We start from the raw sequence: 15,193 nt of genomic DNA, 5'->3' as shown, positions 1-15,193 counted from the left end.
GGGAATGGGCTTGCTAATGGGCTGTTTGGGACCTGTATGCTGAGAGCTCAGAAGAGTGTAGCAGGTAGATGCCTTTAATGAGGGGGAAGCTGAGGAAAGCTTTAAAGAATAGGTCTTGAGCTTGGTCTTGAAGAATGAGTGTGGGAGCTCATTGGGTGAGAGAGAGAGGGTGTGTTAGACTCCAGACAACATAACATGGGTGTTTGGTGCAAGTTGTCTGTGAAGGTGAGAGATTGGAGAGGTGAGGCGGCAGGTAAGTGTGACTTTAAAGAACCTTGTATGCTGTTGTATGAAAGGAGTTTGGAGTTTCCCCTAATAACACCTTTAGACTTTTTTTCTTTCCCTGAGATCTTTTCATTTAAGTTTGCTGACTCTGCAATCATTCTGATGAACAGAAAACTTTAAAAACATCCCATCAAGGCTCTGAGGACTTCACAAGTTGTAAAGTACTATTGATGATACAGAATAATTTAAGGAATGGTCTTGGCTTGCCTTTTTTTTTTTTTTTTTTTAATGTTTTAAATCTTTATTTTTGAGAGAGAGAGCACGAGCGGGGAGGAATAGAGAGAGAGACACACATACACAGAATCCGAAGCAGGCTCCAGGCTCCAAGCCATTAGCACTGAGCCCGACTCGGGGCTCGAACCCACAAACTGCGAGATCATGACCTGAGCCGAAGTTGGACGCCCAACCTACTGAGCCACCCATGCGCCCCTTGGAATGGTCTTGACTTTTAAGGAACTTGATGTCTAGTTGGGAAAATAATTCATAAACATTTGGAACATTTGGAAATGTATGTAGTAAAATAACAGATGGTTCCAAACTGAACTGTAGCAATGCAAGAGACATTTCAGAGCAGTAATTGATGAGTTGCCAAGAGTCCAGAGGGAAGGTGTGGAGAGGAAAGGGGAAGGTTAGGATAGAATCTTAAGGAATGGATTAGGTTTCCAACAACAGAAAGGAGTTCAAACGTTCACCAGTGGGATAAATATTCAACAAAAACAAGGAGGGAAGTATATTTAACCTCACTGGCAAGAGTAGAAGGCATGAGGAATTAGATAGACATAAGCTTGAAAGGATCTCTGATTGTTTTTGAAATTCCATTTCGTTGAGCAACCTAATTCTGTCTATTGATTGGACCAGTGGTTCTCAGTCTGGGTGGTACATTAGAATCATCTCTTTAGCATTTGAAACTATGTGCCAGGGCTAATGTCCCAGACCTACTATCTATCTGAGATGAGGCCCCAGGCATCGTTTTTTTTTTTTTTTTAAAGTAAAATTCTCCAGATATTTCTTTTATTTATTTATTTATTTTTCATGTTTATTTATTTTTGAGAGAGAGAGAGAGAGAGAGTGGGGGAGGGAAGAGGGAGAGGGCGATACAGAATCCAAAGTAGGCTCCAGGCTCTGAGGTGTCCACACAGAGCCCAATGCAGGGCTTCACGAATCCTGACATCTTGACCTGAGCCAAAGTTGGATGCTTCACTAACTGAGCCACCTAGGTGCCCCTCTCCAGATATTTCTTATGAGCAGTTAGAGTTGAGAATCACTGGACCACCCTGGCCTCTTCTTTTTGCCCACCCATATACTTATTTCTTTAATAATTAGTTCTTCCTGTAAAGGAAGGCACTAGGCAGTCTTGGCAAGGGTTACACCAGGCATGTTCTCTGTCAGTTATGCCACAGAGAAGTCAGAAAACATCAGTGCAGCAGTTACAGTGTATTTCCTTAAAACTGAGCCCACTTGCCATATTAGGCAAATTAGGCATATTTTGTGAATTTGTTAATATTATTGCAGGTGATGGTTTGAGGCTAATCTAGATTGAAATTTTTTTTTCTTCTTCCCACTAGATAATGGGACTCCATCTGTACTTTCTAGCCAATGTATGCACACCGATACTCTGTAGGGTATATGATAAACCTATTTTAAGACCTTGCTTCAATGTGACAAGCTTATCTTCAATTTACGTAATTTGCTTAAATGCAGAAATATGCTTAATTTAAAAGAACAACTCCTTTAAAATGAAGTTTAAAAATAACTATTATCTGTAGAGTTTTTAACACAAGTTAATTTATAGCTTATACACCTCTACCTTGCCTGACAGTTCTCCATTTACAAGTGGTTGGGCAGAGTATAGTTATATCATTATCCCCATGACACAGTTAATGTGAGAAATTCTGTATTTTTATCCTTGCCTCCTATGATTGGTATATTCAGCAGATGTAGACTGAGTACTTCCTTGGGGTTGGGCAATGGAAAACAAAGATGAAAGGTGAAAAAATATGGCTTCAGCCCGCAGGAAACTCACTTTTGGGAATGTCAAACATCATAATTAGGATCAAGGTGGAAATGGAGAGCTTAGAGGGGTCCACTCAGGGATGGTGCCCTGAAGGGGTCTGAGTTGAGTCTAGAAGTGGATTATGTGCCACAGGGCAGCATGTATCAGGGCCAGAGGCAGGACAGAAGCAGAGCATTAGAGGAACTGCAATAATTTCCAGTGTGGTTGGAAGGCAGAGAGGCAAGAAGTAAGGTTGGGGAGACAGAGAGAGGCGTGAAGGGCCCCATGTGCCCTGCCTACCAGAGAGCTGGGCTTTATCCTGTAGGCAGCCACTGAATGTAGGGAATGGGTAAATGGCAATGCATTATGGACATTTAGTTTGTCATCTCATCTAAATAGATTTCCATTGGCATCCATGGACTGTACAGGCTCTTCTCTTTTGATGTTAATGTAGTAGCCAAAGTTATTCTTAAAACCCTGAGACAAGACCCGGGGACCAGAGTAGGGTGCTTTTAAGCTACTTTAAAACACAGACCTGCTGATGAAGTCTTATTACTGCATCATTTATTCAACTTGAAATGATTATTGCAACGTAAGGAAAGACAACAAAGTAGATTTTTGCATAGTTCCTCTTAAGTAGACCTGCTTGTAATGGAATGCCAGTAGTGAAAATGATTTTCCACATGAATTTTGTTGAAAATTGCTTTGAGTATTTTTTTTTTGAAGGTTTCTAGAAAACTTGTCCTCTTTTGTCTGCTACTGCTGCAGGATTGGTGAGGCAATGTACAGCTTTCTCTGGGGCTACCAAGGCAGTGAGGATAAAAATAGGGCAAACTTTAAGAATCCCAGATATTTTCAGATAACAAAGACTGATTTATGTGGGCCCATTTTGTGTTCTGACAAAACATAGAGAAGCTTTTGTGCTGTGATTAGCAAGGGCGCTGATGTCAGTTCTCTTGTCGAGCATCAAGCTTTATTCTGTGGCTAAATTGTGCTTTGTACCATAATCCAGAGAACCTTTGTATCTGCCTTATTAAAGTGTGTAGTTTATGTAATTGCTTTTGTTTTCCAGTTTAATCTGTGCCAGATTCAATAAGAGTGACTCATTTTGTGACTGAGACAAACATTCACATTTGGACCATGTTAAAAATAAATAAATAAGTGGCAGGTGCTGTTGGCTAAATTCTGTGTTTTAATGCTGTAATTTCCTGCTGTAAGGGTTCATCTCTTATCCTCTGTGATCGCCAGTACAGCCTAGCTAGTACTCCCTGATTCTACTCCTGTTCCCCAGTGCTACTCATGTCTTGGCTATTTATTTTAGTTTCCAAGGGCCTTTTACATTTTAACAATATCATTTCAACAGAGAAGCAAAGAAGTGGCTGGGGAGCCACAGTTAACCAGAAGACAAAGAGTGACCCATAAGCTTTAGCAGAAGGACACATTCTTTTCCTTTCTTTTTGTCATTTTTTCCAAGGTGTTTTGTGCATGTGTTTTGGTAAAGCTGTCTTAGTTATGTTTATGTTATTATGTGTATGTTCAGTATCCAGGTCTTTTTCTCAAGTGGAAGAGTTTTGGAAAGCACGCCTTCTGTTCAACGTGGCCCTTATATCTAATCTAATATTCACAAAATTTTACAACTTCAGAGTCTTAGGGGAAATTCTCCTTATCATACAAGTATTTCTAGGTACCAGGTGCTGTGTTATGCATGGAATATGTAATGACAAGTCACTATCTTTGTGGATTTTACAGTCTGCCTAGGGAGTTAGATACTAAATAAATAAATACAAAGAAATTTTAAATTGCAAAATGATAATTATCCTTTAGGTAGTAAGGTACCTTATTACATGGGTAATAAGGTCCCTAAAACTGTGCTCTACTTAAATTGGGGGTCGCTGGGAAGGGAAGGCCCAAAGGTCGGAGTCCGCCTGGCAAGAGAACGTACTAGACTCAGGAAATGGCATGCGCAAAGTCTCTTGAGGCAGGAAGCAGTTTGGCATCCTATTAACTGTATTATTAGAAGAGAGAAGTGACAACTGACAAGGCTAACTGTATTAAAAAGATTATAGATCAACTACGCAGGCACAGCAGTAGGGCACTATTTAGTATAGCGGCAAATAGTTGAGCAGCCTCTCAGAGCTTCCCTGAAAGTGCAGTATAGAGATTGATGCCTATAATACTTCGTCTGAGTCATTGGGGAATGGGTGGATTGTGTTCAATGAATTATGTAGTGAGGCATTGTAGAAAGATTTCGACAAGAGACATTAAAGTTTTAAAAAGTCATTTCTGCATTTAAAGACAGAATCTTTACTATCTGGAGAAATCACTTACTAAAAGATATGATTCCTTGATGGCCCTAAAGAAGTGACATAATACTATATTTCGTCTCTCTTTTCTTTATTACTTTTTCAGGCTTACCGCTTGATAGAGAGGTATCGCATAACTTTACTAAGAGATGATATTTATTTATTTTGAAGTAAATAAATGTCTTACTAACTAAATGGATTTTTGTAATCCAGAAACCAGTGCTAAAGTCATGTGAATTTAACATGGTAGGATTTTTCAGTGTTCTCTAAAGCATCTAGAAGAACTTCCTACTGCCGTCTCTTTCTGGACACGACTAGTTCCTCTTTGCTTGGAGTTATAGTTGGACTGAGAAGTTAATTTAAAACCTTGTTGACATTAAAGAACTACGTAATATTTTTAGGCCTTTTAGATATTTCTACTAAATCTTATTGAAGGATTGCTTCCAGTTTTTCCATGAAGGAATGCCTCTCCATTTAGCAATAGTTCTGCAGGTATGTTGACAGGTTTGCTGTATTATCAAATATTTTCATGTATTGTAAATATTTGCTTCATGATTAGTCAACTCCTTAAGAGTAGCGATCATGAATTACCTACTTGTAGTTCTCCCCACAGGTATTTACAATAGAATAGATAACTTATTGACTGGTTAGCTCACTGATTTACCTTTTAATGTAGCTACATTTCCTTGAATGGATACAGTTTAGAGTCTATTAAAATGTTAAACCTAAAGTTATCGCCCAAGCTAATTCAGTTATAAGTACAGTTGTCCAGGTTTTAAGAAGGCGTTCGGGGTGTCTGGGTGGCTCAGTCGGTTAAGTGGCTGACTTTGGCTCAGGTCATGAATTCACAGTTCATGGGTTCGAGCCCCACTTCGAGCTCTGTGTTGACAGCTTAGAGCCTGGAGCCTGCTTCAGATTCTGCGTGTCTCTCTCTCTCTCTCTGCCCCTCCCCTGCTCATGATCTGTCTCTTTCTGTCTCTCAAAAATAAATAAACATTAAAAAAATCTTTTTAAGAGAAAAAAAAAACATTCAAGGAGGATTAAGACTTAATATTGTTTCTGGGCAGAGTTGTTGGATTTAAAGACTGCTGAAGCACTGTTTCATCATTCAGTTCTGTTTTTATTATTTAATCAATGAGATTTTAGAGAGTAATAGTAAAAGAATTTTAGGCCTGTTGAGGCATAGTATGAAACCCGTAATTGACCAAAATTTGTGGAGGAAGTACATGGTGAGTATAGATCTAGATTGCTAGTATATGTTTGTTGGGAAGAAAAGGGAAAAGAGAAAGAGAAAGGAGGAGGAAAATTGCAACCCATAAGAATACAGATCTTATCCATATGGTCTTTGAAAATAGACTCACCGGAAGAAAGACACAGCCCATTTCTTTGCTTGCTTTTCAGGTGAGAAATGAAAGCTTTTAAACTCTTCTTTCTCCATTCCCCTCACACAGAAGTGAGTGAGAAGCTTAAAATACAAAGGAGTCTTTTGAAGAAGTACCTTTATGTATTCTTTTTTTTTTTTAACATTTATTTATTTTTGAGAGACAGAGCATGAGTGGGGGAGGGGCAGAGGGAGAGAGAGAGGGCTGTCAGCCCAGAGCTGGACGCAAGGCTCGAACCCACGAACTGTGAGATTATGACCTAAGCTGAAGTCAGACACTTAACCGACTGAGCCACCCAGGTGCCCCCCGCCCTTTATGTGCTGATGGCTTGATAGTAAGGCATGAAAAACCTTGCCTTTTTTTTAATGTGGTAAGCTGTACCTAACATAAAGTTTACCATTTTAACCATTTTTAAGTGTACAGCTTCAGTGTGGCATGAAGTACATTCACTTTGTTGTGCAACCGTCACCAGTATCTATGTCCAGAATTTCTTTATTATCCCATACTGAAATGCTGCCCACTAAACACTATTATCCCCATCTTCCAACTACTGGCAATCACCATTCTGCATTTGGTCTCTAGATTTTGATTATTGTAAGTCCTCGTATAAGTGGAGTCATATACTTTATCCTTTTGTGACTGGCTTTTTTCACTTAGCATAACATCTCAAGATTCATCCATGTTATAGCATGTGTCAGATTTTTCTTCCCTTTTAAGACTGAACAGTGTTCTATGTATATTCCACATTTTGTTCATTTCTTCATTCATCAGTGGACACTTGGGTTGCGCCTACCTTTTGACTGTTGTGAGTAATGCTACTATAAACATGGGGTGCAAATACCCGTTTGAGACCTTGTTTTCAATTCTTTTGGATATTTACAACTGGAATCTTTTGTGGAACTGCCATACCGTTTTCCATACTGGTTCTAATTTCTGCCATCCTGGCCAGCACTTGTTATTTTCTATGGTTTTTATAAAAGACATTTTAATGTGTATGAAATTGTATCACATTGTGGTTTTGATTTGCATTTCTCTGATGATAGGATGTTGAGCATTTTTTCATGTGCTTATTGGCCATTTGTATATCTTCTTTGGAGACTCTGTTAAAGTCCTTTGCCCATTTTTAAACTAGGTTATTTTGTTGTTACTGAGTTGTAGGAATTCTTTATATATTCTAGACGTTAATCTTTTATGAGACAAATTATTTGCAGATACTTTCTCTCATTCTGTGAGCTGACTTTTCACTCTATTGATTGAGTCCTTCAATGTGTACATTTTAAATTTTGATGTAATCCAGTTTACCTATTTTTTTCCTTTTGTGTTTCTTCTGCGTTCTTAATGTCCTGTCAATTGCCTAATCTAATGTTATGAAGCTTTCCCCTGTGTTTTCTTCTAAGAGTTTTCTAATTTTAGCTCCTATGTGTAGGTCTTTGATGATCCATTTTGAGTTAATTTTTGTATGATGTAGAGTCCAACTTCTTTTGCATGTGGATATCCAGTTTTCCCAGCACCATTTGTTGAAACCACTGCTTTTTTATATTTAGTAAAAACTCAGTCTCCCTTAGTTTATTGACCTGATGTTACATTATGTAATACCATCTAATATAAATCAATATCTTCTAATATTCTATTAGATCTAATAGAAAATAATAAATATGTATATATAGACACATTTTTAAGTTGAGGCATCAGTAAAGAGTGGTAGATTATTCCCTGGAAACAAAGAAAACATGTATGTGACTTTCAACAATTCATTTGTGAAATGTGCATTGATAAATGTGCATCTTCTTGAAAAATCTCTCTCAAATTAATACTAGATGGATATTTTTGTTTCATCCCTAGGCATGGAAGAGGAGATGGTTTGTGTTACGCAGTGGTCGCTTAACTGGAGATCCAGATGTCTTGGAGTATTACAAAAATGATCATGCCAAGAAGCCTATCCGTATTATTGATTTAAATTTATGTCAGCAAGTTGATGCTGGATTGACATTTAACAAAAAAGAGTTTGAAAACAGCTACATTTTTGATATCAACACCATTGACCGAATTTTCTACTTGGTAGCAGACAGTGAGGAAGAGATGAATAAGTGGGTTCGTTGCATTTGTGACATCTGTGGGTTTAATCCTACGGAGGAAGGTAAGCTCAAGATTTTATTATTCAACCTGAGTTCTCCTTTATTGCTGCATTTTTAGAACTATTATAAAATTCTTTGTTATTTCAGTTACACAGTATAGTATTTTCTTTTTTATAATAGTTAACACCATTTGGAAAAAGCACTAATAACCCTCTAATCATTTTGGGGAGAAGCTTTTCATAGGTTTTAGAAAGAGAGACTTAACCATGTGGGGCAGTATCTAAATAAATGTCTTGAAGAAGAAGGTGACAAGAAGACATACTTATTTGAGAGCATTTCCTGAGTTTCTATATAAATACTAAGTTGAACTTTATAGCACTGCTGATACTTGACTATTTTAAAAACAGCATTTTTATGTGACTCAATTATTTTGATGTTATTTTAAAAACTATATTGGATTGGGGTGCCTGGGTGGCGCAGTCAGTTAAGCGTCCAACTTCAGCCAGGTCACGATCTCGCGGTCCGGGAGTTCGAGCCCCGCGTCAGGCTCTGGGCTGATGGCTCAGAGCCTGGAGCCTGTTTCTGATTCTGTGTCTCCCTCTCTTTCTGCCCCTCCCCCGTTCATGCTCTGTCTCTCTCTGTCCCAAAAATAAATAAAAGAAACGTTGAAAAAAAAAATTAAAAAAAAAAAAAACTATATTGGATTATGGGGCACTTGGGTGGCTCAGTCAGTTAAGCATCCGACTTCAGCACAGATCATGATCTCACTGTTCATTGTTTCAAGCCTCATGTTGGGCTCTGTGCTGGCAGCTTAGAGTCTGGAGCCTGCTTCAGATTCTGTGTCTCCCTCTTTCTCTGCCCTCACCCCCCGCTTTTCCTCTGTCTCTCTCTCTCTCTCTCTCTCTCTCTGTCTCTCAAAAAATAAATATTAAAAAAAATTTAGAAGACCATATTGGATTATGAAGTTATGAAATAGTCAAGAGGATTATCAATACCTATGAAAAGCAAGTGACAGTCAGTCACAAAACATGATAAAAAAAGTAACAAATGAGTTTAACACAAAGATCCTAAAAACAGCATAGAGGAAGAAGAGGCTCAAGGTTTGGATAACAGGTAGTGAAGAAAAGCTTCTCAGGTAAATTGTAGGTTTTTGAAGGAAGTAGTATTTCTTTTTTTTTTTTTTTTTAAACGTTTATTTATTTTGAGACAGAGACAGAGCATGAACGGGGGAGGGTCAGAGAGAGTGGGAGACACAGAATCTGCAACAGGCTCCAGGCCCTGAGCTGTCAGCACAGAGCCCGACGCGGGGCTTGAACTCATGGACCTCAAGATCATGACCTGAGCCGAAGTCAGACACTTAACTGACTGAGCCACCCAGGCGCCCCAGGAAGTAGTATTTCTACATAAATGAAAAAAGGGATGTAGAACCCTCTAGGCTTAGGGGCAAGGGAGAGCAAGGACCCTGAGGTAGAACAGAATCATATGTGACTAGAGCAGGGGGCTGTGAATGATAAAAGTGGGGGTGGGAGGAGAGGAAAGAGAGTTGGTTGAGGCACTGAGTTCTGGAGTATCTGTCCTGGGAAGAACTGAATGATTGAGTAAAGGTCTCATAAAGAATTTTACACGTGGGGCGCCTGGGTGGCGCAGTCGGTTAAGCGCCCGACTTCAGCCAGGTCACGATCTCGCGGTCCGTGAGTTCGAGCCCCGCATCGGGCTCTGGGCTGATGGCTCGGAGCCTGGAGCCTGTTTCCGATTCTGTGTCTCCCTCTCTCTCTCTGCCCCTCCCCCGTTCATGCTCTGTCTCTCTCTGTCCCAAAAATAAATAAACGTTGAAAAAAAAAAAAAAAAAAAAAGAATTTTACACGTGGGGGCACCAGGGTGGCTCAGTCAGTTAAGCGTCAAACTTCGGCTCAGGTCATGATCTCACGGTTTGTGAGGTTGAGCCCTGCTAGGGCTCTGTGCTGATAGCTCACAGCCTGGAGCCTGCTTAAGATTCTCTGTCTCCCTCTCTCTCTGCCCTTCCCCTGCTCACCCTGTTCCCCTCTCCCTCTCAAAAATAAATAAACATTAATAAAAAAAATTTTTAAAGATTTTTACAAGCAGAATTCTTCTTCAGGTGCTTATATAGCTGTCTTGACCACTTATTCCCCGTCCACTTCTCTACTTCTCTTACTTTGACAACAAACACATATCTAGGGGACCCCAACACAAATTTAGGTCTGTAAACCCAAAAATCAGAAAGAAAGGTGCCCTCAGGTCTTTGAACTTAGCATCTTCATGGTTATACTGCCATTTACAGTGTGCATTTCCAAATATCTATATTTAGGAGTGTTGGAGTTTCAGTGAGGGCTGGAAAAATTGCATCAACAATCAGCATCAAGTTTTGAATTGAAGTGAAACAGCAGTCATCTCTAATTAGCTCAGGTCAGCATGCTGCTTCCTCTCTGGCCAGTCAGCAGCCCACAAGGAGGAGCCTTCCAGGGCTGGGATTGGCCCAGTGGGGTGGGGAAACCCCTTGGTGAGAGAATCCAGAATCCTGAGAGGGAGCAGCACTGAAACAGGCAAGGAGGCATCCAGTTTAGACAGGAGGTGGCTGATGAACTAGAGCTTTTCAGCAGAGTTCTAGTGATTAAAAGCCTCAAGAAATTGTTTCACCTGTGGAATTAAGCTTTAGTGGTTTTTGTGAAATTACTAATAAGTATGTTCACATTTAAGTGCGTGTGGAGGTATGACTCCTAACTCCAGTTAAACTCCTTTCCATTCTTGCATATAAGGTCTATATTTGAGTGCAGTAGAGGATTTTAAAGTTAAAGTCACAAATAAGATAGCTCTCTAATGGCTGTTTAATGACCATGCAGTAATGATAATTTTTGGATTAAGATACCACATTAATTTCATTATGTGATGGATTTTCAGTTAAAATAATTTAAGTCCTTGTATACGCTTTTTGGTGATGACTTTCTTTTCAATTTAGATTTTGTTTTTAGGGACATAAAAGTAGACTTCTGTCTTCATCGGTTGCCTGTATAGATTTAGTTAATCTGAAAGACTAAGTAGTAGGGATTCTTCCGTCTCTTTTTGTTTTCTGTGTAATTCTCCTAAATATATTACCAAAGGAAATGAGATACCCTCCAAGAGGAGATACATTCTTCAGTCAAGGAATATGTCTAATTTTTGGAAGCCCTTTCAGGGGTGGGTAGAGTTGAGAACCCCCAAAATAAGAATCTCAAATGCACAAGTATCTGAGATTAACTTTGTGAGTTTCAAGGCATGGAGTCTGGTCCATTTGTCCACCTTAGAATGACTCTCATCTCATCATCTGGAAGTTTGATGAACACCCAGTCATCTCTGGGAAGAAGGAAGGTTTTATCTGTTTTGGAAATTGATTCATTAATTTACCAAATTACTGAATTTGCCAGCACTCTACTAGGCTTTGGATATTCATTCAACCTATGTATTATTAGGTGACTAGTTAGGCGGACAAATGGCAAACATTACAGATGTGGAACTGAGCGTCTAGTGGGGAAGGATTCATACTCAGAATAATAATTCATTACAGTTGATGAGTGCAAGATACATAATGTGTGTGGAAAAAATATATATATAATATATATAATTTAATATATTTAATATTTATATATAATATATATAATTTAATATGATTATTAAAGTATGATTATATACATATATCAAAGTATGAAACTATGGGACTGTGTTAATACAGCTCTTGCCCTCATAGAGCTTACAGTCAGTCTAACAGAGACAGGAAAATAATCTAGGAACTATAATATTGTTAGATAAGTGTCCAGTTAAAGAAAAAATAAATAAGCATAGATAGCAGTTAATTTAGTTTTAAGAAGGTCAGGAAAAGCATAGGTAGTTTTAAATGGCTCTGTACTATAGCTGATAATGTACCGAGAACTTTATTTTATACTTAGTGAAACATTTTCATTGTATTTGTAGTCATAATCAGTCACAATGTCTGTTTTTTGCTTCATGAACTTACCAATATAGGGAGGGGCGCAAACTCCCAAATCCTTTTAAAATAGATTAGAAATGCATTTGTCTAGGGGCGCCTGGGTGGCTCAGTCGGTTAAGCGTCCAACTTTGGTTCAGGTCATGATCTTGTGGTTTGTGAGTTCGAGTCCCATGTCGGGCTGTGTGCTGACAGCTCAGAGCCTGGAGCGTGCTTCGGATTCTGTGTCTCCCTCTCTCTCTCACCCATCCCCTGCTCATGCTCTGTCTCTCTCTGTCTGTCTCTCTCTCAAAAATAAATAAACATTAAAAAAAATTTTTTTTAAATACATTTGTCTTGAATGAAACTCTTAATTTGTGAATGTTTTATCTTTACAATATCAATAAAAGGGGAGGTTGTGAGAAAATTTCCAGTATTAATCAAATTTGATGTATATAATGAGTTGGTTACCATAAACAGCTGTACTAATCATAACTCACTTTTATTTGTTCACATAACAGGCCGCTAAGGACTTCAATTTGCCAGTGCTTTCTAAGTGTAGTTCATGAGCTATATCTAAATGCAACTACATTTGTCTTTTTAAATTCTACAATATAGAATTTTTTGCAAGTTCATCCTGGCTTTCTCCCAAATACCACAATTAGAAATGTCTTACTATGATGTTGAAGACTTGAGTGTCTCATAAATTATGAACTTGTGAATAAATTAGTAGGTCATATATCCGTGAAAGATGAATAGTCCTTCATTGTGTAGTATCTAGGAGCCACAAAAAAAATTTTTTCTATAATTTTGATTTTTCATGCATGGTAGCAAAACTGCAAAAACGCTTCAAAGTTAACCACTGCATTTTATTCATTGGTAGTAGCTGACTTTGCTAGATGCCTTAGCAAAAATCTACACATTTAAAGATTCAAACAGCAAAGAACTGCTATTATCCTTTGTGATCACATTCATACAATTTAATATGACAAAGTAAATATCAGAATGTCTTTGTTCTTCCATTTGCTTTACCACCTGCTTTATATTCTCTTGCTTCTAAATAGATCTCCCCACCAATCACTAAATAATAGGTGTTTTTGTTTTTACCTAGAATCTGTCCCCTGAGCCCTGTGTTCTTCCCATTTCAAAGTTGAGTATGCTCTTACTTTTGGCTTAAAACTAATGACACGAAATCATTTTTCCCTGTACTTGTGTCAGGCAAGATGTGGGAAGAAATATCCTATGGTTGGGTATTACAGTCTGAGAAAATAACTATCCCCAGTCCCTATGAGAATAACTACTTTTTGCTGAAAACAAAAGGAAAGGGGAAAAATCTGACCTGTGTTTTGATTCCAGGAACCTCTCAAAATATCGTTACCATGTTATTTCCGCTGCCCCAGGTGACCACTGCTATTATTGAATACTCAGAATGCTGGCAAGCTGAATCTGTTTTTAAATTGTAGCTCATTGAACTGTGTGCGGTTCCTATGAATGCTTTTATTTAGCAGATTTGAGGGTAGAGACTAATTTCTTTTGTTTTTCTTGGAAATGTGCAGATTTATTTTTGTTTCTACACCAAGGTGGAAGCTGTTAAATCTGCTTAACAAGTGCCAGGAAACACAGCCTAAGGGCTCTAAACAGCTAACTAACTTGGCGCAAAGGCTCCTGGTCTAATTTCAGGGTGCAAGATTAGAAAGTTGCCTCTTATCAATCAGTTGAGTTGCTTTTCTTAAAGTGCCCAGATAATAATGGCTTAAAAATAGTCACTGATATTCTTCCCTTTAGAAAAGTAGGTAAACTAATGTAAGAATATACATATGCTCCCTTTTCCTGTAAAAGCAGTTCTTAGAGAACTGCTAGATTTATTTTTATTTACTTTTTATTCAGGTATGACGCATTACTGTCGAAGGTACAGATCTTAAGTATATAGTACAATATAGTTGTATACATCCATCTATATCTATATATAGAAACATAAATCTGTGTAACTGCCACTCAGAGTTAAAAAAAGAGAATATGTCCAGCACCCAGAAGGTTTTTTTCATCCTTCTTTCCAGTACAAACGCAGAAAAAATTTTTTTGATTTTGATTCTATAACCATAGATTAGCATTGCCTGTATCTGAACTTTATATGAGCAAAACCATTGAATCTGGCTTCTTTTTTCCAATAGAAGTCTGTGAGATCCATTCATGTAGCATGTAGTGGGAGTTCTTCATCTTGTGTAGCATTCCATTTTATGAGTATATCACAAATTATGGATCTGTTTGAATGTTGATAGACATTTGGGTTATTTCTATTTTGATACAAATAAAGCTGTTGTGAGCGTTGTTATATATATCTTTTGATGGACATAAACCCTTAGTTCTTATGGGTAAATAGCGATGGATGGAATTGCTACATCATAGGATATGTACTGGTTGCTTTCCTACCAGCAGTGTAGGAGACTGCCAGTTATCTACGTTCTCGTCAACACTTGGTCTTGTCAGTCATTAATTATAGCCATCCTCATGAATGTGTACTGGTGTCTCATTGTAGTTTCATTATTTATTTTTATTTTTGAGAGAGAGAGGGAGAGAGACAGAATCTTAAGTGGGCTCCACGCTGTGCACAGAGCCCAACAGGGGACTGGATCTCACGACCCTGAGATCATGACCTGAGTGGAAATCAAGAGGTGGCTGCTTAACCCACCGAGCCACTCAGGTGCTCCTCATTGTGGTTTTAATTTGCATTTCCCTGAGGACCAGTTTAACTAGAATTTATTCTGTTTTTGTTTTGTTTTCTTACACATTTTCAAGTTACTGCTCTTGAGATCTTGATTCATTGAGTCTCCTGGGATGGGGCTCCAGCACCTAGATCTTTAAAATCCCCGCAGTGATTCTGATGACAGGATGGATGCCTCTGGAGTAAGAATTAAGACATTTTCAGCACTTCCTAGGGGTTTATTTAAAAAGTTTCCAAGAATGTTTGTACAACCTATTAAGGAGATCATCAAAATAAAAAAATTTCTATTTGAAACACATTAAATAGATTGGGCTATGATTAAAGGTCTTCAATTTTTGAATAAATAAATTGAAATTGCAGGTTGCTTCACTAAAAATTGCAACTACTGATGTTTCTCATTTGTATACATTTGTTAGATTTACCTTTACAAAATGTTCTTCTATAAAAAATGATGTGTTCTGAAATGAGAAAACAGTTA

The 15,193-nt window shown here is 38.2% G+C and overlaps 1 protein-coding gene across 4 annotated transcripts in view; it reads left to right on the top strand.

Annotated features, from left to right (window-relative positions):
• Positions 1–15,193, top strand: part of GAB1 (GRB2 associated binding protein 1) — a 126,455-nt gene that overhangs the window by 74,614 nt on the left and 36,648 nt on the right. For all 4 annotated transcript variants that reach the window (XM_045466714.1, XM_045466735.1, XM_045466724.1 and 1 more), the window contains exon 2: positions 7,806–8,100. In XM_045466714.1, the coding sequence (XP_045322670.1) occupies positions 7,806–8,100 (295 nt within the window). The remainder of the gene's footprint in view (positions 1–7,805; positions 8,101–15,193) is intronic.

This window comes from Leopardus geoffroyi, chromosome B1 (assembly GCF_018350155.1).
Source record: "Leopardus geoffroyi isolate Oge1 chromosome B1, O.geoffroyi_Oge1_pat1.0, whole genome shotgun sequence".
Classification (NCBI taxonomy): Eukaryota; Metazoa; Chordata; class Mammalia; order Carnivora; family Felidae; genus Leopardus; species Leopardus geoffroyi.
This window is presented reverse-complemented; position numbering and strand designations above follow the sequence as displayed.